We start from the raw sequence: 23,878 nt of genomic DNA on the forward strand, positions 1-23,878 counted from the left end.
GCTGCCTCCACCCCCCCATGTGATACGTTTTGTTGCTTTAACTAAGATTTAAAGTTCATATTGGGGGGGGGGGGGATTCCATCTCAAAGATTGGAGTTTTTTTTTGCCAAATCTAAATGCATTACCATTTGCTATAAATGGTCGATTCCATGACACAAGCGTTTCTGACTGAACTGCAGTGCCTGCCAGCTGGCTTTCAAGACCGAATGGGTAAAGATGAAGCAAATAAAGTCAAAGTTGGGGTTTGGTGAGGTAAGCAATAATCCAAAATCACAGCTGTTCGGTCTCTTACACGCTGAGCCAGACCCGGAGTCAGTCAGTCAGTCTGTCCTAAAGCTAATTTGGCTGTTAGTGACCAGTTGCTCGCCCGGGTCAGGAATAAACACACGGGCTTCCATTTGACACAGGCTGGGGGCACGGCAGGGCAGTCCATCTCCTCTCATCTCCATCACATTAGAGCCACTATCTCCTTTTAGTCACACACAGCTCCACTTCTAATGATCCAGATGAGTTAACAGGCTTGGCACCCCGGCTGTCATGTTGGAACCCCCAGCTATCCATTATAGTGCACCTTCATCCTGGTGCCACAGGTGGCCGTTCCAATAACAGCCCGCCTCTAACCCAGATAGGAGACAGGCCTGAAATTAGATGAAAAACAGCACGCTTCTCTCTCCCAGTGCAATCACACAATAGCACGTGTGCAGCTGCTAAATCTGGGTGTAGGCCTTCAGTGCGTCTTATTCTCACTGGATTGTTTAAACTACCCAATTATCCCAGAGCCTCACGAGAGGTGACCCACACTGGCCCCTTTGTCCCAGGAGGGTGAAAGGAAGTGGGTCTCATTATGACAAGGTGGAGGTGGATTTTCCTCCAGCGTTGTGGTTAAAGGTGCACGACAAGAAAAGGGTGAGAAATGACCAGAGGGGACGCATGGCACAAACCGAGGACACGACCTGTGAACCCAAACGCTCAACAATAAAATTACAGAGAGAGTGTGAGTCTGTTTAATCTTGTATCAACAGAAATAAAAAAAAGGGGTTATTCATTCTAATAATAGACTCAAGCATGCAGGATTTTATCCCCTTGTGAATTCGACAACAGCTAGTGTGAATCTCCATAAAAACTGTATTCGGAACATGGTTAAGGAAGTTAACTTTGAAGTTAACTAAATATTTTTCACAAGAAAGTGAAACTGTCAATCATATGTAGTTTTTAAGGATGTTGCACTTCTGAAGCTTACTGAAATTAATTTAGACACTTTAGGTACATTTTGGAAATTAGTCAGTTCTACTAAGTCCAAAAACAATAATTTACAGAATTATTCATAAGTTTTTCATATTATTTGTAAAATGTTTTAATTATATGCAAAACGTGCACTTCTGTTGCACTAAAGTATTTAATTTTTAATAGGTCACAAGTTTAAAACTGCTGTTTTGATTATTTTCAATGTACTCTGTATCATTTAGATTTTTTATTCACATATTTTATTCAGCTTCTTATTTTTTCCTATTGGGATAGGCTTTTAGTGCACTGCTGAACTGAATTTATATCATGTTATTTAAGTGATGGATGTTCTTGTTGTATCCATCAGACTTGTGCTTTTCAATCACCTTTTTGCGGCATATCAATAAAAGCCACGATAAATCAACTTTGATACAATGTTGTAAACAATAAAACTTTACAATCTCCAAAGGGGAGTGAATACTTTTTATAGGCACTGTATATTAATATTGCCTGAACTGTTGAAATATTTGCATTATTTAAAAAAAAAAAGTTCAAGTGACAGTAGGCACAAACACACTATTTTAACACACACCCAAAGGGATCATTACATTTAAAAAAAAATATAAGTATATATATATATATATAAAATATATAAACTCCCAGTGAACAGAGGAAGGCCACACTTTGAGGATGAGGTTCTGCACTTGTGTAGCAGCATCAGGTAAAGACACCATTTGCAATCAAATCAGAGGGAGGCATTTGATTGTGTGGCTCCAAAACAACACAGTTTAGCATATGTCTGGTGACAGCAGAGATCCCTCGACGCGAGGAAGGAGGGAAGATCCACAGCAGGAGAAAGACAGGAGGCAGATGATTCAAACCATAGGCATGGTTTGACCCTAATAATTGGAGTGAAACTCCAGTTGCTTAATTTATCTGAATGATCGCACGTAAACGATGATGTGTTGGGGTGGGGGGGGGGGACATGGAAAACATTAACAATGTGATTCATTTGATGCTGATGGTGGTTTGTGATTCCTAAGTGTAAACAGCTGAAGGAGGTGATCACGGAAAGTAAATGAGGTCTGAGACACGCTGCTGTCGTGCTCAGGGCATAAGGGCTCATGAAGCAAGCTCTGGGACTTTAATACTTTAATCGTTTGGTTATTTTACTCCCCTTCACTTATGGGAGCTATGTTAACATTGCAGCATATATATATATATATATATATATATGCTTTTGTCACTTGTCACGTATTGATTATTGGAACTCCCTTCTCTCTGGTTTACCCCACAAGTCCATCCATAAACTCCCAATTGTCAATTGATGTATATGTATGTATGTATGTATGTATATATATATATATATATATGCTTTTGTCACTTGTCACGTATTGATTATTGGAACTCCCTTCTCTCTGGTTTACCCCACAAGTCCATCCATAAACTCCCAATTGTCAATTGCCAAAATCACTCATCTCACCAAAGTATCACCCAGCTCTAGCAAGGCATGTCCATCTCAGAACATGACAGTCACTGTAAGCTTTTTGGTTTTCTCTCTACCTTCACGGCGGCTCCTTTTCACCTTGGGTAAATGAGAGCACCGGATCCTCGGAGGAAAAGAAGCAGAGACAGAGCAGAGGGGAGACGGGCAGGAGGAGGGCAGGCAGGAGAGCTGACTCACTCCGGCGTGGGGGCTTTGGTGGCACAGAGGGGGCACTGAATCATCTGCAGCCTTATTGAATATTTCCTCCATTTGATGTCATTATCGCCCCAGCGATCATCACTCCCATCATCAGCACTGTCCCTGAGACTCCAGATTCCAGGCAGGGGGAGAGATAGAGGAGGCAGAGCAGCAGCTGAGGTAAAACCAATGTGCAAGAAGAGACTGAATAAACAGAAGGCATACCAACGTTCTGCTTGGACAAAATTGACTTTTTAAGATTGCAGAATAGAGCTATTTGGCTGAATATGTGTGGATGTCTGTGATAGAGTGTAAGAGAGGTTTTCTTAGAGGTAAAAGGGCTCTAAGCAGCGCCGTGAAAGAGGACTATTGACGTTGGATCACCGAGTACAGTATCTGCCGGCAGGGAGTGTGTGGGCTCTAATCAATGCCGACTGAGGGATCGATACATTATTTGTTGGTGCACAGAATTTCTCTGTAGAGCCTACACATAGAAAAGAAGACAGCAGTAGTTGTATTTAAGTCATTTCTATTTTTAATAGAAATGGATTACATTTCAACCCAAGCATTACGTGGTTTCCTTTTTTTTTTTTTTTTTACCATCAATTATTTATTTTTTTTACCTTCAATGTGCCATGCATACAAAATCAGAATCAAAGTGTCCGTCTGTTAGTGCCCAATAAAGTTTATATTTGTAAGGGGTTGATATCAAAGTCTTTTTCCTGTGCAATTAATATTCACAGAAATGTACATTCAAATTAGTCAGCCTCATATCAAGCATCCTCGCAAAAAAGAAACCAACATTAAAAGTAAAAAGTTACAAAAAAAAAACTTCAAATTAAACAATATATTTCTCTTTTAAAATATAATTAATAACTATTCGGCTAACATGAGTTAAATTATGATTGCTTCATTTTTAACCATAGGCACGTGGTAGATAAGTGAGGCGTCGTAGAAGCCAAATGGAGGCCATGTATCTCTTCCTCTCTCCTCGCTGCAGCTGATGTTTGTGTAAACAAAACCACTGAGCTGTTCTACGGTCCCTGTAGGGACCAGTTCAAAAAACAAACAAACAAAAAAAAAAAAAATGATAATAACTGAACAAAGTTTAAAGGTTTCCTCTGCTCCAGCTTCTCACCCCGGTAGGCTATCCGATATGTGACAAACAGAGAAGGAACTCTACCGGGAGCTCTTCCAGACACGTTTCATGGCTCACAATGATTGGTTTCTTTGGTATAAACCACCACGACTTCCTGCAACTAAAAGAATCTCTTAAATCTGAAATGAATACAATAATGATTGGAAAACACCCCCAATGGATTTGTCAACATACAAAACTTGATGCCTTCTTTACCATGAACGTACATGACTGATCTCTGTGGAAGTGGCTACAGGTGGATCTCGGCTTTAATAAAATGTGGGGTTATAGTGTAATGTGAATGAAAGTCACATTAAAAACATTTAAGGAAGCGCCACACCGATTATCTGTGTAATTACAAAAGATGAGGTAATTCAGTATTAAAGATTTTCAGCTTACAAAATATGAGATGTGTTACTAGTGAAGAAGTGGGATAACGTGTCAATGGCACGCGCGCCTTTATCGGTGTCATCTTCGATCCTTAAATTTTGTGATGTGCGAGAAAGCAGTCCGTCGGTGTATCGGTGGGGATCAGCAGTGTTTGCGCGGTTATGGCGATTTGTGTAACGGCACCAGTATTGTCACGTTCACTACGACACACAAGGTGTGGGGGACGTGATAGTGCGATACACTATAATGTATGATTCAGCTGGTCTTTCTTTCTGTGAAAAATCAATCAGGACTCTCATGAAGTGTTAAACTTAATTATAAATTAGATAAAATAATAATAATGAATAAATAAATCAATGGATAAAACTGAAGGCCTTTAAGAGATTTGGGGTTTTCTCCATGAATTTGTTGACATTGCCGTTATTCATTTTCATGAACCTCATTTGACATCATAATGGTCTTTCATTCATTCACTAGTAATGGAGTGGAAATACTTCAACATATTGATAGAATAACATGGAGGAATGCATTGCAATAGTATATTATCACAGTTTTCCCTCAGCTGCAATGTCTCTCATCCTATACAAAGACTATGGCTATTTGAGTATCATCTTAATCCTGTTCAGCCCCATCAAACTGTCGGCAGTCCTAAAGTGGGTCTTAGGGCACGTTACACTTGTCATTGTGACAGAAAGTTGCAGATCATATATATAGGTTTCGGATGTCTGTGAAGATATACTGATCCTTCCATTCAACGGGAGCCCTAAAATCATCTACATCTGTTGTCTGAAAAGGAAAGAATGATTATAGGGAAGGAAGGAGGAGAGAAGATGGGTAGGAAGAAGACGTGTAGATAAAATGAAAGAAGGAAAGGAAAAGGAAGGAGTGGAATGAGCTAGTAGGTCAGTACTTTCTCCCCGTGGTGACTAATGAGCCTCCACTGTCCTGGACAGTATTTTTAGGAGGCTCTACATGTCCGCTGAGACGTGTAAGTCACCGAGGTGACCCGTTTTCACCATGATCAACTACGTAACCCACAGTGGCCGCTGTTTAGAAGGAGCAAAGGCAGGAAACAAAAAGGAATATACTTCCCATTGAAGGTCATGAATTTGGCACACTTCATGTCCTTTAGCACGGCATCTCCAAGTAATAAAAAATAAAAATAAAGAGAGAGACCCCGCAATTTTCTTTCCTGTTCCAGTGAATGCACATGCTGATATACTGGATTCACCTAAGGCAAAAAGGATTGTGAGTATGTGTGAAAGGTGCTCTTTGAGTAGCCCTCCACAGCTCCTGTGCAGAGTACTGCAGAGAGTTATCGGAGGGGAGGAGGTCCTTCAGAAGGAAAGTACTGGATGGTCAGGAAGGACTTTCTCCCTCGCCTCCCCGTCCCTTGTTCAGAGTGAATCAGCTGAGTCAGAATGCGTCCCCCTTCAGGTTGTCCCTCCTCCTTTTCTCTCCATCCATCTCTCAAGGGGACATGTTGAGTAGCTTGGTAGATTTATTGGGGTAATTGATAGCCAGGCTGATGGCAGCGATGTTCTTCAGAGCCTACACAATGAAAAAAGTATGTGAATGAAATACAGTTGAATCAGCGCGGGGAGAGAAAACAATGAATCGAGAATTCATATTAAAACGAGACGTAAAAAACAACAACCTGTTTTTCACCTGTGCACTGCACTGCATGTTGAGTGATGACGCAGGCAAATTTAGGGTGACTACACGGATGAATCAAGGACTTCTGTGCAGTTAAGGTCACCTTATTTAATAAACAAAAGTGCTTAACAGATTGAACTGCTCCCTGCAGGTTGATGCTACTGTATCAGTAAGTGGGCTGTCTTGGTCCAGAGCATGACAACTACTGACCAGAGGGTCATTCAATCGGATATGGTTCTCCAGAGGAGAGAATTTCTTGGTTTTGGTGTCTCCTGTTTTGTGAACAGTGCCACTATCAGGTCAAAATCTCTTTTGGTCCGGGACCATTTATATTTGAAAAACTTAAGGTACGATTGCAATAAAATTGCCTGTGGAGTCCCCAAAGCAGTCCCGTAGCCATTAATCATTAAAAACGATAATGACAAATAATAAAAGATACTGTCAACAATGTTGCTGGATAGAATTCAGGGTTTGATATAGTTGTGTTTTCATTTCAACAGCCTGTTGCACCAGTTGCATTATGACCCTTATGCAAGATTCACAATATGTTTTCAATGTGATCGGGTTCCAGCCCAAACTTTGCTGCCACAACAGATGAAATGCTATTTCAAAAAACAGTGTGTGTCCAGCACACACAAACGTATAAACTCACACACACACGTGCTCCCTGAAGAGGAATGAGGATAAAAGGACTATGGAGACCCTGACTTTGATAGGCCTACAGACAAATAACTATCAGACCCTTTACAAAACATTACAGGAGCCATACGGAAAAGCTACCGCTGCTCGCAATAGTAATAGAACTAAAAAAAAGATATTGCGGGTGACAGAGACCAGGAGAGTGGGGCGTAACATGACATTAAAAAAAAGAAAAAGATAATAATACAGTCCTTCCAGAAAAATGCAGTTTTTTTGTGATTGTTGCGGGCAACAATCCTTGATTATGCGGCATGTTTTCTTAAAAAATGCAATGGAATATGCAGGATATTGATAACCTGACTCCGCCAGATGGATTGCTTCGCATTTGCTCGGCATATCCATCTGGGAACTTTCCGTTGGAGAACTTTTGGGAAGGGGCGAAAATACTGGTTAGCTGATTGGATAAACCATCTGTCTATCACCTATGTTGGTGATAGACGGGCCAAATCAACCAATCAGATCAAAGAAGCATATGAAAATACAACCACAAGCCCCTGCTGCTGCCGGAAAGCATAGCTTGTTAGCTCAGCAAGCAAGCAACATGTCGGTAAAGGATATTTGCCGTTTGTTAAACGAGAATTTACGAATAAAAGGCGCCATTTCAGGTTCCCGCTCCATATTCCAAAAGAAGGATCCAAGAGAAAAAAGCATTAGCGAGCAGCTAACAGAATTGGGGCTACCGCTGTCTGAAAATACTGGTTAGCTGATTGGATAAACCATCTGTCTATCACCACCTAAACATTTTTCAACTTATGCGATCACATAATCGCGTTTTTCTGGAGGGACTGATAATAGTAATAATACAATACAAATACACCTCACCCACCTGGGGGTGTGTCTGCTTTTTGGAAGACGTGCGTGCGTAATGAGGGGGGCCCACAATGCACCATGTGCAGGCGCATTGTAATGTATTAAATACAGCTACTGTACCAATAAAATATGCTGGTTACATAAAGTTATTCAAACCTACACAGTTTACAGGGTGAAAAAGAGTTTTTGTAAAGTTGGGACATGAAGTTTAAGCAGCATATATATATATAGTTTTGGGTTACTTGGGGGCAGCAGAACAAGCTGTGATCCCCAACATTGACGTGATAACCTTTTGACACATTCAGCAGACACAGACAGCTTACAGTGGTTTTATCAGAGCTTGTTTGCTGAAAAGAGCTGCCGGCTGTGTCTGGAAATGAAGTTGGTGAGGTTGGTGAGGTTGGTGAGAGTGGTGAGAGTGGTGAGAGTGAACCAAAACAGTATAGCTGTGGGCTTTAAAACTAAAACAATGACCTGAAAGATATGAAAAAGCTCTGTAGAGTCAGGTGGCAATTCTCTTTTGTAACTACAAGTGACATCTTTCACAAAATGTCATATGATCGATTGTTCATATTAAAATCATGATTAGTGCAGCTTTAACTTATTGAATACTACATGATATACCTGTAAACTCAGTTACAGCAGCTGCTTCCGAGTCTCAGGGTAAAATATTTTGTTATTTCCTATCAAAGTTTCCTGCAGAAGATACCAAATGTATTTATTTTTTAGGTCTGAGACTAAATGATTATGCTCCCCTCTGCACATTCTCTCTTGTGGCGGTTTAATCATTTTAAAGTTTTTCTTGAAAAATACCCTTCACCTAGGTATTTCCTTGGAGCTGAGAAGTCCAATACAGCACCAGGTAATGCCTCCTTGACACACAGCAGTACATGCTGATTTGGCTGTCTACGTGCTTAGATTGTTTGGTAGGCAATTCCTTTTGCAAATGTCATATCCAAAAACACAGGTATGTTACACTGTTATCCATTTTTAATTGGGCATTTAACAGGATAGATCAAAGCCACAGAGTAGTGGAGTGAACATGATCCTCAGAACACTGCAATTTGTGTTGTGGTATATAAAAAAAACTCCCCAAAAATAACAGGCCACTAACTTGAAGAGAGAACTCGAAGAAAATGGACTCCCCAATGATTGAAATTGTTTTGTTGTGGGTGGCTCTTTTCCAGCCCTTAGAAAGTGAACCTCGGCCATTTTACTTTTGGACTTTGCATCACTGTTATCATAATAGTTATGACTAATGCCAAGTCATCTATGGTTGTGTTTTCAACCTGACAGGTATTAGGTAACTGCTCAACAGAACCGCCCACAATGTTTGTTCACCACCCCGCATCCTGTGCTCCTCTTAACTGCCCTCAGGCTCCTCTGCTGTGTAAAGCAGGGTCCACATTAAAGGCAACGCTGTGGCTCGCTGTGCCACAAGTTATAATGGACTGTAATTACCAAATACATTAGTCCTGAGTGCGGCCCACACATATTCAAAACAGGGGGAGGGAGGTGCAGAGGGATCTGCTGGGTGTCAACGGCTTGGTGATTCACTGGCAAAGGAGACTCTAGCCGCGAGCTGACTCACAGCGACTAAGGACACGTTCAGCCAACGGGACTGCGTGTTTAAGAAGGAGAGTTGCGTGATATTAGAACACTTCTGGGTGAGTGGACAACCTCTTTGAGCTACTATCATTCTTGTCAGGCCGCAATTCAAAACCGAAACAATCAAAGATGCCCTGAGAGAGCCTGGCTGAAAGCATGACTTTGAATTTAGAAAGGCAGAGGTTATCAGTGGTTCAATGCAAAAAAAAAAAATTTAAATAAAATAATAAGGTTTAAGTCTTACCATTGCAGTGTGATTGAGGAGCTGCTCGTCAGTGGTCATGGCTAACAAGTACTCCTGGAGGATGCCCTGTGCCTGGAAAACACATCAAAGGCTGGTAACAAGGGCGTCTTCTGCCATGTTTCCAAATGCAGCTCACAAAGAAACAGAGTTAACCTCGCAGGCCGGACAGTCATGAATAAAAAGGAACTTCCAGAGACTAGAGGTTACATAAGGGTTGAAGTAAGTTATAAATGAGGCCTGGTTCCCTGACCACTTTTCATCTCCATCTCAGCATCAAATTGAACAGCGGAATGTTGGAACAGTCAATCAAAATTATAAACAAACCGAAGAGCGCTTCCACTAAAGCCCTACGGGAGAAACATACCTCAGGTTACATAAGCACAAGGAGTTGGGGAACACAGATAAGACTACATAGCGGCTAAATGGGCTGAGACTGGCCAAATGGAGCTTTTACAGAGCTGGAGACACAGTCCAGAGCCCTGGTCCACCATCCATCCCGCAGCACCCCGAATGTTTATGCTTGGGAACATCCTAGAACGATTTGTACAGGCAGTAGTGCATGACATGCCGTTTTTGATTCCTAAATATAAATTTCATTTCCTGGGGTAAAGAGAGTTCATTGAATCTCAGCGGACCTGTCTGTGAACTCTGTGTGCGTACAAAGAAGGAAGACTGATGCTGGAACAGCTCAGGCCACTAAAACTTTAAAATAAGCTGGTTCGAGGCTCAGATCCTAATATGGACACAGAGGATTACATAATGTGTCCAGTCCACTCATTAGCTTCCCATGATTTGACAGTAGTCATTATGGAGCTTTTGAACTCATCACGGCAGTTAAGCTCATATGTCAACATGACATGAGGGCCACCAACCCTAACTTAACCAACACTAATCCTTAATTGTTAGGGGGATGATGACAGATGGTGCACTTGGTTGTAGGTAGAGCACTGATCCTTACAGCTGATGAATGTTTTCCAATATTTTTCTCCATTTCAGAATGGATTTTAAACAGCGAATTTCCCCCTCTTTATTAGCCTCACCTCATTAGTCCTGCCTCTTTATAAAACCCTCTGTAAACAAATGCAGATGTAAAGAAATCCTGGAACAGTCAATCCAGTTGAATCCAATCTACATGGTGCAAAGCCGAGTTGTCGCCTGTGTAACCCAATTTAGAATCACATTCACTGGCAAGTGCAACACCAACCACCGCTCACTGTGACAGCTGCCACAAGAGAGCAGGTGTGTAGTTTTGTTAAAGCGACATACAGTAAGTAGAGCTGCAAAAAATAATTGATCAATCGACTGGTTGTCAACTATTAAATGAATTGCTAACTATTTTGATAAACGATTCATCGGTTGGAGTCAATTTGTTTTTCTCTGATTCCAGGTTCTTAAATGTGAATACTTTCTAGTTTCTTCACTTCTTCATGACAGTAAACTGAACATCTTTGAGTTGTGGACAAAACAACACATTTGAGGACGTCCTCTTGGGCTTTTGGACAACATTATTCACCATTTTCTGACATTTTATAGACCAAACAACTAATCAAGAAAATAATTACATTATTCGACAATGAAAATAATAGTTGGTTGCAGCCCTAATCAAAATGTATTTGGCAGTTTTATCAGGAGAATGCTGACAAAACTCAGATGGGGGAGGTGAATGGGTCAACCTTTATCTGTTTTGAAACAACCCCTGTGTGCGTGCCCTTGTGCAAAACACTCCCTCACTGCAAACAATTCCATCAATGTGTCTCCATGAGCTGGAGGTGCCACGAACCACTGCAGCACACATTTGTGTTGCGCTGATGAAAGACGGGTCATGGTCTGCGGTGACGCTCTGCTGGATGGAGGCGCTCGGACGTGCCGCACACCAACATGGGTCTATCATTGCAAACAGAACACTGACGTGTCCATGAAGGGCATCCCAGGCAAAAGTACTGCTGCGTACTGCTACTGCCCCCTGGTGTTTGTCCACACATACTTAAGCAACTCACGCAATGTTCAGTTGGTGCAGATGGGAGCACAGAATCCATGCTGAATGACAAGTCAACTGATGTGATTTTATTGTCACATCAAGCAGCAGCCTGAGGCCTCACTGACCTACCCAGAAGGGGACAGGAAAGGTAGTGCTTTTCTGGGACTGTCTGGTTCAATTGCATCTACAGATGGGAAACTCCTGGCTGACGGCATGCTCATAATCCTCGAGAATTCTCTTAATCAATTATTGAAGACAATTGAGAGAGAGAGAGAGAGAGAGAGAGAGAGAGAGAGAGACAGAGAGACGGAGAGAGAGAGAGAGCGAGCCCATACGCATCACAAAATGGATAGCATCTCTGCCTCTCCCAAACAGTGTGCGGGGAGCCGCTGTGGCACTGTGCTGTCTGGCAGATGGCAGGGCTGGGCTTTGGCCGTGAGCCCAGCACAGAACAGGTGGGTGGGAGGACAAACATGCTCATCTCACAGAGAGACAGATATAGACAGAGAGAAGGGGGGAAAGACAGAGGTAAAGAATAAAATGTTGACTTAATTTTACTCACATCATTTCATTCAAATTGCCTCAAAGTGAATATGTTATTAAGCCAAAACAACAATGAAAGGAAGTCTTTAAGGAAGAGAGACTAAAAAATGGTTTCTTTACAATCAGCCTTATTTAGGCTATTCTATATTCAACCTCAAAGTCAATAATGCTGTCATCACAGCAAAAACAGCCAACACAACTAAACAAATACCTAAAATGTCACTTAGCCACACCTCTAGCTTTCACACCTATACAACAGTAGATGAGGCCTGCATACGTGTGTCTGTGTGTGTGTGTGTGTGTGTGTGTGTGTGTGTGTGTGTGTGTGTGTGTGTGTGTGTGTGTGTGTGTGTGGCGCGCGCGCGCGTCACTCACAATGGCACGGGCCTCTGCGATGAAGAAGAGTTCAGTTAGGGCTCTGTGAAGAGGCAGCAGCACCGTGATGCTGGTGGGATCCTGGCTCAGGCTGTTTTCCATAGTCATAAAGAGCTGCCACAGAGGTCGCAGCAGCGTCAGCTCACAGGCTCTGGAGTGGAGGAAGAAAAAAAAAAATATCAATAGATGAACAAAAACATGTACCCAGGCACAACAGGACAATAAAGAGTTACATTCTGAGAAGAAGGCAAAAAGCAGCAAAGCTGTGGCTGGAAAAGAAACTTCATACATTTATCACGGCATTTACCTTGTACCCTCTAACAGTCATAAGCAGAGCAAAACGTGACCGTTAAAAAGATGTGGCCACAGACGTTTCATTGTGAATAGATCCCAAAAAGAAAATAAAAAAGAAGAAAGGGGTGTTTAAGGATTATTAATGCTGATAAATCTGTAATGTTTCTAATGAATGAATCAATTCTATATCTATCTGTATGGTGAAGTATCATAAAACACATATACAGTGCTCAGAGATGCTCCCTGTAGTGTTCTATTGCTGTGTCCTGGTTGGTTAGGCCATGTGTGTCCTGGTCAGGGATGCCAATTATAAAGATCCCCCACCCAAAACGTTTTAAGATGCTTGGAATAATAATTTGTGTCTGATACGGTCTTTCCTTAAAACGGTTCAATTCCCTTTCCATCATTGAAAAATCCAGAATAATATTTGTATTTTCAAAAATGTCACCACTGGACACAAGATGCCTATTACTGTACTAAAAGGTTCTCATTGTATGTGACCTGAAAGCTTCAAGTTCCCACATCACACTTGTGTAAGTTGCATAAAGAGTTGCAAAGTGTGAAGAGACATTTAGGACTGTTTCAGGAAGTAAAAGTCCCATTCATTTTTCCCCATACAGTAGGAGGATGTTACGTGACTCACAGTTGGAGCACTTCTACAGCTTTGATCGGCATGGAACTGTCCCCGTTAAATCATTAATGCAAAAGATAAAGAACTGCGTTAGAAAATATCGGATCCTTCAAAAAAGGTACATGCTTGTGTGCACAAAAACTAAAAATCTGCTGCTTAAATCAAGTCCCTTTTAAATTGCGGGTAAATTACGCAACTATTGCAACGTGTTTCGTTCTCAAGAAAGCGCTCTGATCTGCTCTTCTCTATGTCAACGGCGACCCAGGCTAATGGGTATATTAGTATTGAGACCCATTCCTCCTTCCAAAATGACACACAAAACATGATTTCTCAGAAGTTTAAATTATTTAAAGTGGGGGCCATAAAATGTATCTAAAGGGTTGTTACATTATCCAGGAGAGTCCCACGTATTTGTGTAAAGTAACCTTACGGATATCTTTTAAAAGAAACAAAATGTGTACAGAGTGGAAATACAGTTGTGTGATGTTGTCATTATGACCAGATGGTGGCCAAGTCAGTCTGCACACATGCAAATTCCTAACCACATCCTTTACCTCATTTCCTTGGTGACTACCAGGACATGAGGGATTTATCAAGGCCTTTATGCAAACCCTGTGTGGAGTCCTGCGCCTCTTGGAAAAATGACCTGCAGAGGTAAACATGTGCACTGGGTGCTTCTAACCAGGACAATATAAGCCTACCGTTTTTATAACTTTCCACTGAGGACAGAAAAACTGTGAGAAGCATTGAAGAGAAGAGATTCAGAAGAAAAGAGATAGAAATGTATCCTCTTACGTCTGAGACTGACACTGCAGGAGGCGGAGCAACAAGTGAATGGCTTTGAGTCGCTGGTTCCCAGTCTGGCGACAGGCCACGCCCACCTGCCACTCCCAGATGTCAGCCAGTGGCAGGTGACTGAGCACTTGGTCGTCTGCTAACATTTGCTTCAGTATCTCAAAACCTGATAAGAGCAAAAGTGCAGAGAGGGTGACGACCTGACCAACCTGAGGATGCATGTTGGTAGATTTCCAGAGTTGCTCTCTAACCAAATGAAACAGGTTTGCACAAATGTAAATGCATAAAGAGCGTGTATCTGTTTTAATGTGAAGTACCTGTCTGGAAACGTCCTCTGTGGCCTCCTGTAACCGTGAACTTGTAGCCCCACTCTGTGTTACTCATGTCTGACATAAATCTGTAGTACAGGGTATCACCTGAGGGGAAACCCACACACGACACACATGTTGATAAACGGGATTTAAACACAAGTCAACTATTTGTAATGTGAACACATAGACACACAGAGCAGAAAACAACTTCTTTTAAATATTGCTCACCTGGAATCTCAAAATCGGGCCATCTCTGAGGGGAGCCACTGAAGTTGTGGACATCCTGGAGGAAATCGCTGCTGCTGGACATGGTGAGCTCATCACAGCCTTCCTCTGTGTAGCAGCGGGAGTCAAACTTTACTGACAGGTAGATGGCCCCTGGGATGTGCACCTTGTCCTTAAAAGAAAAGAAAAAACAACAGAATGGAGTCTTCAAACTGAATTGAAAAAAAGCCCCGTTTCAAATAAGGATCTGTACTAATAGCCATCTTTATTGCAAAGTCTTCTTTAAACAATATACAGTAATACACTTCTTAAACACAGTTATGACTGTAATAGAAGATACAGTTCACCCACCTCAAAGTTGGTGTTGTTGTCATATGGGTGTTTGGACTCTCTGATCTGCACAGCCATACCTGGCTCCTCCATGAACTGGCAAGCAGTGAGAGAGAGACTGCACAGCATACTCTTGCTGCAACCCTTAAGCACCCTCTGAAGAATCTGATCATTAACAGAGTAGGACAATCACATTAATCCACAAAACACTTAAAATGCATCATAATGACATGCTCCCTATACAAACACACACACACACAACACAAACTCCACATTGACTTCCCTTCTGCCCACCTTCTCCCAGAGCGGCCTCTCCTCCAGCTGCATTAACATGTCCAGGATGTAGGCCATGTGTGAGGCACCGCTCAGTTCTAGGGCCTCCTCGCTCAGCGCCGCCTCTGCGGGCCAGTCCGCCAGCAGCGAGGCCAGCACGTGGCGGGCGTAAAGCGTGGCGATGGCCTGGTTGACCTTCACCAGGTATTGACGAACTGCCCGATTGCTCCGCACATCCAGTTCCTTGTGCAAGAGAGCTGAACTTTTGGTGCGTCTCTGTTTGGCGTAGCTGAGCTGTAAGTCGCTCTCGGAATTTGTGATGAGCTTCTGGGCCACTACGTTGATCTCCTCTGTGGCCTTTTCACAGTGACTGGGTTTAGACTGTGGGGGGTGGGGATATATCAGAATATTGACATGTGACAAAACTTGACATCTCAAAACCTCTGTGTCATGTTGTTGGCAATTCATAATAAAATATGCTATATCAGGGCCCCTTTTTAAACAACTCACCACGCATGAAACCACAATCATATCAGTGTCCACGGCCTTGGTGTTCCTCTCCTCAGAGCGCGGCCGCTTGGTAGGTTGCCACTTCTGAGCCAGCGTGCGGATTGTCTCATCTGTTTTTATCTCTTCCCCATCAAATCTGAAAATAACACAAAGGCACAACACATAACAGAGAGGCAGTAATAAAAAATATGACCTTTACTGCGATGGATCATATAAAGTCAAAAAGAAAAGTCATTTAAAAAGAGATTCTCTATAGGTTGAGGCTGACCTCTTCTGCACCTCCAGGAAGAAGGAGTCAGTTCTCTTCATCTGCAACTCATACATGGCTCGCAGGATGGGCAGAGGGGCGTTTAAGGCATCGTGGGTGATCTGCATTGGAGAAAAACAGGCATTTTAGATTACTACATCATACTTAATTTTACTGAATGTGTTTTTAGTAGTATCCCTCATCACCTGGAAGCAAATCTTTGTCTCTTCATCGAGTCCCTCTAAGGGGTCGGGCTTGCTGACGTCAGTTTCGTCAGCACAGCAGCTGGAGTGGTCAGAGTCGTGCTCCTTGTCCTGCTCTCTTTGGTCGCGCTCTGGGTCCTGGGCCATGGAGTGGATCTCCCTCTTAGAGGAGTAGAGCATGATGGAGAGAATCTCTAGATCCCGCAGCAACCACAGTTTGCTGAAGCCTGTCCCTTTGCTGCACTTCCTCACCAGCAGCTGGGTCAGTCCTGACTGCTGGATGTCCTCCTGAGCTTGCTGTACTCCATGTTTCTACACAAGAGGACACAACAGAATGACAAAACCACCTCTGGAATAATTCTTCTGATCTAAGCCACTTGTTTCTAGCCTAGAACCACAATTCAGATTCTGGAGTTTACGGATTCCTAGGTCATGGGAGTCACCTTCAATGTGTTGTAGAGGCCTTTAAGAGCCAAGGACAGAACCCAGGAGGCCTCCACAGCATCAGGAGAGCCATTGTCCTGGCTGGTCTGCAGTAGATGGCTGATGATAGTGGTGAAATTGATCAGGTAGCGGCTGAGCAGGGTCTTTGGGGAGTCCTGGCCCTCTGACCGCCCTGGGTGACAGGCTGCAGTGGAATCCTGAGACTGGATGAGTTGGTAGTCCTTCACTAGAAAGAAGAAAAGCACACAGAGGGTTAATTCCATGTTTAATTCTACACACCGCAAAAGTTATTAGAGTATGCTACAACTGCACTAACCGGTTTTCCTCTTGCGTGTCTTAACGTCCACCACTGCAGCATGGTTCTTCTCTGTGAAGTGTTTGAGCAAGATCATGTTGTGCTGTTCGTTGGCGTTGTCAATAAACACCGTCTGGGTACCCACACACAGCACCTGATATACACAGAAGAGGAGTCACAACTGAGCTTAGAAAGTTAGAGAACACACTGCACTACTAACCTATAGTGGTATGTATTCTACCTACCTCAGGGAAGCCCACCAGCACCAGCAGGGTGAAGAGGTTGGTGCGTTTGAGAGTTTGTGGCAGCTGCTGAATACAATGGTCAGTGAAGGCAGCGATGACTGTGTTCCACTCAGGACAAGCATTCAGACTGTGTAAAATATCTGCCACTGTGCACGCCCAATCCAGACCAATACGACTGCAAAACAGAAGAAAACAGGGGAAATCTTAATATAACTATAAAAGAGCAAAAAGCAAATATTTCCTTATCGGTTATCAACAGCACAAAACACCAACGCAAACATCTATTAGCTTTCTGGCAAATAAGATCTCAACTGTGGGATTAAGAGATACCATCAGTATCTCAGTTCTACATCTGTTAGTACATTATTTATTAGATTTTGGTGGAGTTCATATGTGTAACGATCAAAACTAAACAAACACTGGATACAAAAAAAAGAAAGCAGGTTTTTAACTCGCACAGGTGTAACTTAATCAAAGGGCTGGTTTGCAGAACATTTTAGTATTATTAAATATTATATAGATTATTTAAAATGGAATTTGAATGCCATGAGTACACATGCAGCCTGAGATCAGATTGCTAACTTTTTAACATGCAAGTCATTTTTACATTTGCTTTTATCAGGGTAGGAAAATATCTCACATGGCTGTTCTGGATCGTCTAAAATCCATGTCGGTGCTAACAAGTGCAGAGTTGTTTTTAGTATTAAAAGGTCCCATGACATGGTGCTCTTTGGATGCTTTTATATAGACCTTAGTGGTCCCCTAATACTGTATCTGAAGTCTCTTTTATATAGACCTTAGTGGTCCCCTAATACTGTATCTGAAGTCTCTTTTATATAGACCTTAGTGGTCCCCTAATACTGTATCTGAAGTCTCTTTTATATAGACCTTAGTGGTCCCCTAATACTGTATCTGAAGTCTCTTTCCTGAAATTCAGTCTTGGTGCAGAATTACAGCCACTAGAGCCAGTCCCACAATAAGCTTTCCTTAGGATGTGCCATTTCTGTGTCTGCAGCTTTTGAGGAGGAGAGGGGGGGGGCAAGGTGGAGAGTGGGGGTGTGGCCTTGACCAACTGCCACTTTGCTTGTTTGAAAGCCATGATGTCTCTCTCTCATGGGTGGGCCAAATTGTCTGGGCGGGCAAAGCAGAGAAAGGGGAGGTAACCTTGCTCCTTATGACCTCATAAGGAGAAGATTCCAGATCGGCCCATTTGAGCTTTCATTTTCTCAAAGGCAGAGCAGGATACACAGGGCTCGGTTTACACCTATCACCATTTCTAGCCACTGGGGGACCATAGGCAGGCTGGGGGAACGCATATTAATGTTAAAAAACCTCATAAAGTGAAATTTTCATGCCATGGAACCTTTAATATCTGCAGGTGTGTCATCAAGAAAATTGATTTATAAACTACAATACATTTCCTTGGTGTCATCAGGTTTTTATTCTTTTACCTGTCTAAACAGACGGCCCCCAGGCTGAAAAGCAGCTGGGTGGTCTTCCAGCCCTGGGTGTCTGAACTGGTTGCCTCTGCTTGTGTCAGGAAGTCATATTTGTCAGCCAGGGCCTCTGTGACGGCAGCGTCAGCCTCCATCGGAGGGATTCGGAGCAGCAGCTGACCCAGTAGTCCAAGGGTGAGGTGGAAGGTCTCGTTGAGAGAGCCAGCATTGGAAATGACTGCCCTGAAAAGCTTGGGCAGGATGGAGTTCAGACTGGGCAGAGACAGGGTGCTGCCCTGAGGATACATGAAAGACAAGGTAAATGTTAGGGGTGGGAATCTCTTGGCATCTCACGATTCAATTTGATTCCGATTCAGAGGCCAACGATTCGATTCTAAACCGATTATCGATGCAACAATTTTTTTAATGTAATTTCCAATGCGTGATTTTTAAAAATATACATATAAATCTGAGTTTGCTACTCAGAGTTTACTAATCATTTCCTAGACAAAGCAGCTAGACAAAGCTTAGATTTTGACATATATTTGTCACACACAAGTTTTAATGAAATGTTTAGTCCACTGAGGTTTTTATTTTGTAGTCATTCCATGCTTAAGCCTTAAACATGCTTGTGAAAGTCCCCTTCTCTCCCAGTAATCTTCCATGTCAGAGGCTCAGTCATGTTTAAAGGGGGATAATTGGCTTCTTAGAACATGAAACATGAGGTGGTCAAATGTAATGGGATAAAGTAGATGAACAGCCTATAGGCTTATGTGTTATTTGATCATGTGTATATATATATATACAAAATGTAATTTATTTTTTCCTTTTGGCCATTTTTGTGTTTCTTTTCTGCACTCTTGCCTTAACTCTAAGATGTTGTCCATTATCCCATCCTCTTTCAGTCACTCTGTTTTCTGATTTGTACTTGTCTGGAGACAGTAACTTTTAAATAAAAATCAACACATTTAAAAAAAAAAAAGCTTAGCATAGCATAAAGACTGGAAACAACTTGTCTGGCTCTGCCCAAAGGAAACAAAATGTGCACCTCTAAAGCTCACTAACAAACACATCTTGTTCGTTTGTGTAGAAAATCTGTACAAAAAACAATGTTTAAAAATGACACTTTGTGGTTTTATCAGAGTTATGTGTGGGACTTTTTTCTTGGCTAGGAACAGTAACGTCCTGGAGTCTCGCTGGTTGCCTGGCAACCTCAAGGTGTTGACAAGACTCCAGGAAGTCACTGTACCTGCCCAAGAAGTTGTCTGGCACTTAACTCCCCGAAAACAGTTTTGTTTGGTTTAAACTAACTTGACTTGATAATGTGTGAGTTAGTGAGCTTTAGAGGTGCTGGTTGGCAGATTTTTTCACCTTTGGACGGAGCCAATTTAGCCGTTTCCCATACTTACTACACTTATACTAACTTGCTGCTGGCTGTAACTTCATATTTAATGCACAGATACGAGAGAAGTATCAATCCTGTCACCCAACTCTCGGCAAGAAAACGAATAAGCCTATTTCCCAAAACGTAGACCGATTTTGATAGCGTTACATAGACTTTCAACCCTAAAAACTGGTCTTTGGTTTCACTTACTGGTTTGGCTGGTGGCAGCATGGCTGCTAGTAGTCCCAGGATTCTCTCTCTGGAGCACTCTGAAAACACATGCTCCTGAAGGTGAACCTGGGGCAGCCTCTCATCTGTCTCCTTGACAACATCAGATGCTGGAGAGTTGACTGTTCCTGGACCAGACTCTGAAGCTGAGAAAAAATTAAAATAAAAGAAAGACATACAAGGTTGATCCAGACAGCTAAGAGATAGTCATAACCACTAATGAACACAATCAGAGCTGTAATCAGCCTGTTGCAGGCAGTCTCAGAACTTACGTCGAACCACAGGAGAGAGGGGGTCCTCACTGGTCATAGAAGGAGTCTGGCTGAGGCTGGAAGAGTCCAGAGTGTCTTGGGTAAACAGCTTTCTTTTCTCCCCCTCTTCAGTGCTTGGGGGGGACCACACCTCTGGAGGAGCAGGGGGAGGAGAGCCCCTGTCCTTTGCCTTGTTCTCCTTACCTGATGGTTTACTCTAGTGGTGAGAGGATAGCAACAATTCAGTAGGTTAACAGTCCAGCAGTATGGGCCCTTGAACTGTAAGAATACTAAATACTGCATTACCTAGATTATAGACTAAACAAGAATAGACTGAATGTATGTATGTATTTCTACCTATTTTTGTACATCAGCTAGAACATTTCCAGACATGTTTTGTGTATGAATTGAATAATGTGACCTGGTGAATATTTATAGATGTGTATAGCACAAATATCTGCTCTGTTTGTTTAGATTTTTGTTCTTCTTCATGCCACTGTAATGATACACTCCTCCAACATAGATTATTCAATCTTTGTATTATCTTATAAGCTTTAAGGGGACTTCTGTTCCTTACCTTGTCCCTGGGAGACGACGGGGAGCAGATTGCTGCAGTGCTGCCAGGGAGAGAGGAGGTGTCAGTGGCTGTGCTGAGCTCCTGAGAGGACTCTGGAGAGACTGGACACAGCTCACTATCAGAAGCTGATTCATTGGACGACAGCAGAGCCAGCAAGGCTGAGGAACGTAGACCTGCGTGGAGGATGGCAGAGAAAGGGTTTGCCATGAAAGCACAAAACATAATTAAATTAAAAAACAGGTAAGAAGAAGAGAGATACTATGTGACACACGGACAAACACAGAAGCGCCCGCCTTTAACAACTCAGACATTCTGAAAAGGCTTTGTGTTGTTGAACCCAAGTTCATCAAAAAATGGATAGAGGAAACGTATCTGTCCCAAGGTCTATGTTTTGTTTAAAGGAATAGTTCTACAATTTGGGAAATACTCACTCGTTTTCTTGCCGCCTTACATGAGACGGTCAATACCACTCTTGCATCCATACGCTACACATGAAGCTAGAGCTAACAACCTCTATCTAGGTTTAAAAAAAAATCCTCTTCATCTCGAAAACTCATTAATTAGCACATCATAGTATATAGTTTGTTTAATCTGTACAAAACCTGAAATGGCCAGCATGTTGAATTCCTGGAGTCTGTTAATCCCTGTGATTTGCACATTATTTAAGTTTTTCTAACCGTTTACCCCTGCTTCTAGTCTTTATGCTAATCTAAGCTAAGCAGCTGCTGGCTCTGGCTTCACATTTAGCATACAGACTTCTCATCCAAGTCTCAGCAAGAAAGCAAATAAGTGTATTTCCCAAAATGTCAAACAACTTCTTTAAAAAAAAAACTGAATTCTGGTTGGTACTTACCTTTGCCAGTCTGCCCCTTGAGCAAACAATCAGTGATGAGTTGGGAGCAGTATGTCTGCAGCGCTGAGGCCTGGCTCAAGGTGTTGCTGTCCAAAGACTCTCCCTCCATCTGCTTCTGACTGCATAGTTCGGACGTGTAGAGGGCCAAAGCAGCAAACAGTAACCAGGAGTAGTTGTGGATGTAGGGCTGGATCAAGCGGTGACGGTCGCTGATTCGTATGGTCACCATGGGGTACACTGTGATCCGATGGGTGGGCAGGTGGCTGCAGATAATCAAACATTCAAAAAATAATGAAGTCAACAACTCAGGAGGTAAACCACTAAAAGGTAAGTGTGTTTTAACAGTATGAGAAAGTATAAATGTGTCACCTGTCGGGATACTTCTTTGCATTGTAACAACCAAAGCACAGGTCAAAGTCCTCACAGACGTTGCAGTTGATCCTGCTGCCTACAATGAGCCCCTGGCAATGGTCACAGGCGTATTCCATGTTCACCATCTCATGGTCATCCTCATGGCCCTCAGGCTTGGCACCACCTGGTCAAAAACACACACATTCACATTTAGGGTTGCGCTGATGCTCTAGTCAGACTTTATGATTAGGGATTGCACGAGTGTATGAGCTCACTGAGGAAGCAGGTCTTGCAGAGGTCCATATCCATGCACTGCAGACATCGGTAGCGGTGCCAAGGTGCCATCCTCTCGCAGCCGTCACAGGAGATCACAACATTGAGCAGGTCACAATAACGCGCAATGAACATGTGCATCTGTGGATTAAACCGGGTTAAGTACACAGTGTTATTGTCGTCAAACTTTCCGACCTATGCTTTGCAAACATTTGCATGGATCCTAGCTCAGTCTACTTGGAAATATTTACCTACTTAAAGCTTGTTAAACTTCATCACACGCAAACGGCATTGAAGAAGTAGTTTTTTGGGACTGGGTCATATTATGTGTAGATATTACAGTATCTACCTCAGTCTTTACCATTATTGTGTGTATGGGTCTGTGTGGGTCTGTATTAAAACAGAAATACACAAAATGTGTGTGTTTCAAAGACTCGTGTGAAGTAACGCTAACACACTACACTAAGATGGTGGACATAGTAAACATTACACTTGCTAAACATCAGCATATCAGCATGCTAATGTTAGCATGTAGCTCAAAGTACAGGATGTGTGTACGTAAAGCTTCACAGAGCCATAACCATTTATATTACACCAACATCTTTTTTAAGTTGGAGGTTGCTGGTTGTCTTTAAATGTATTACCTGCAGGACTATATCTGCTCTATTCTTGGGATGCACAGGAAGGAAAACAGAGCAGAGAAGCACTTAGGGCAGTCAGGTTCAGAATTGAGTGCCATTTGTTTCCCCTGTCAGCTCAGACATGTTGTTTGCTAATGATTGGACTTTGTTTTTTTTATGCACTGTGATGTACCTTTCTCCTGTCCTCCATGGACTCCTCTTCATCGATTTTGTCGTACCACTTCTCAAACATCCCGTCCATACACTCATCCATCCACTCCTGGTTCTTCTTGTAGTCTGCAATTTCATCCTCCTCTGTCCATTGGCTGAAAATTAGTTTGAACCACAGAAATAATCATCTCTGCAATTTAAGGGGGCTGGCAAACAGCCCCTTAAATTGCCCCTTAATTGAGGCACAAAGAAGTTTAGACAATTGATTTGTAAAAATGAAAATTGTGTCTTTTGCTAGCCTTAGCAACTGTTATCAACTGGAAAAATGTCATTTCCACTGTGGAGCCTTATCTTCTCAGATGGGGTGAATATTACCTGATGGCAATGTCATGAACACTGATGTTCTCCTGGGACATGTTGAGGAGGAGGTCAGGAAACTTGATATTCAAGAAGAGAGGAAGGTCATGTACCTCCCAGCTCATGTCTAGAAGGTGCAACAAGCAGGTCTGCACACATGACAGGGCTGGTAGCAGGGCTCTGGAGAGCAGTGATGAGGATCAGGTTACTCCACTGCACACACAC

General features: G+C 42.5%; 1 protein-coding gene across 1 annotated transcript in view; it reads right to left on the reverse strand.

Moving 5' to 3' along the window:
- Positions 1–3,425: 3,425 nt before the first annotated feature.
- zzef1 (zinc finger, ZZ-type with EF hand domain 1) overlaps positions 3,426–23,878 on the reverse strand; it is a 38,396-nt gene continuing 17,943 nt past the window's right edge. Inside the window, exons 32-54 of the mRNA XM_039826521.1 lie at positions 23,672–23,833; positions 23,319–23,451; positions 22,508–22,646; positions 22,251–22,416; positions 21,882–22,144; positions 21,029–21,201; positions 20,473–20,668; positions 20,183–20,346; positions 18,604–18,884; positions 17,153–17,327; positions 16,929–17,061; positions 16,612–16,838; positions 16,172–16,480; positions 15,987–16,087; positions 15,719–15,854; positions 15,230–15,589; positions 14,957–15,100; positions 14,609–14,777; positions 14,387–14,485; positions 14,070–14,235; positions 12,350–12,500; positions 9,454–9,525; positions 3,426–5,987 (exon numbers count right to left, since the gene is read on the reverse strand). Of these exons, the coding sequence (XP_039682455.1) occupies positions 5,907–5,987; positions 9,454–9,525; positions 12,350–12,500; positions 14,070–14,235; positions 14,387–14,485; positions 14,609–14,777; positions 14,957–15,100; positions 15,230–15,589; positions 15,719–15,854; positions 15,987–16,087; positions 16,172–16,480; positions 16,612–16,838; positions 16,929–17,061; positions 17,153–17,327; positions 18,604–18,884; positions 20,183–20,346; positions 20,473–20,668; positions 21,029–21,201; positions 21,882–22,144; positions 22,251–22,416; positions 22,508–22,646; positions 23,319–23,451; positions 23,672–23,833 (4,000 nt within the window). The 3' untranslated portion in view covers positions 3,426–5,906. The remainder of the gene's footprint in view (positions 5,988–9,453; positions 9,526–12,349; positions 12,501–14,069; positions 14,236–14,386; positions 14,486–14,608; positions 14,778–14,956; positions 15,101–15,229; positions 15,590–15,718; positions 15,855–15,986; positions 16,088–16,171; positions 16,481–16,611; positions 16,839–16,928; positions 17,062–17,152; positions 17,328–18,603; positions 18,885–20,182; positions 20,347–20,472; positions 20,669–21,028; positions 21,202–21,881; positions 22,145–22,250; positions 22,417–22,507; positions 22,647–23,318; positions 23,452–23,671; positions 23,834–23,878) is intronic.

This window comes from Perca fluviatilis, chromosome 16 (assembly GCF_010015445.1).
Source record: "Perca fluviatilis chromosome 16, GENO_Pfluv_1.0, whole genome shotgun sequence".
NCBI classification, from domain to species: domain Eukaryota; kingdom Metazoa; phylum Chordata; class Actinopteri; order Perciformes; family Percidae; genus Perca; species Perca fluviatilis.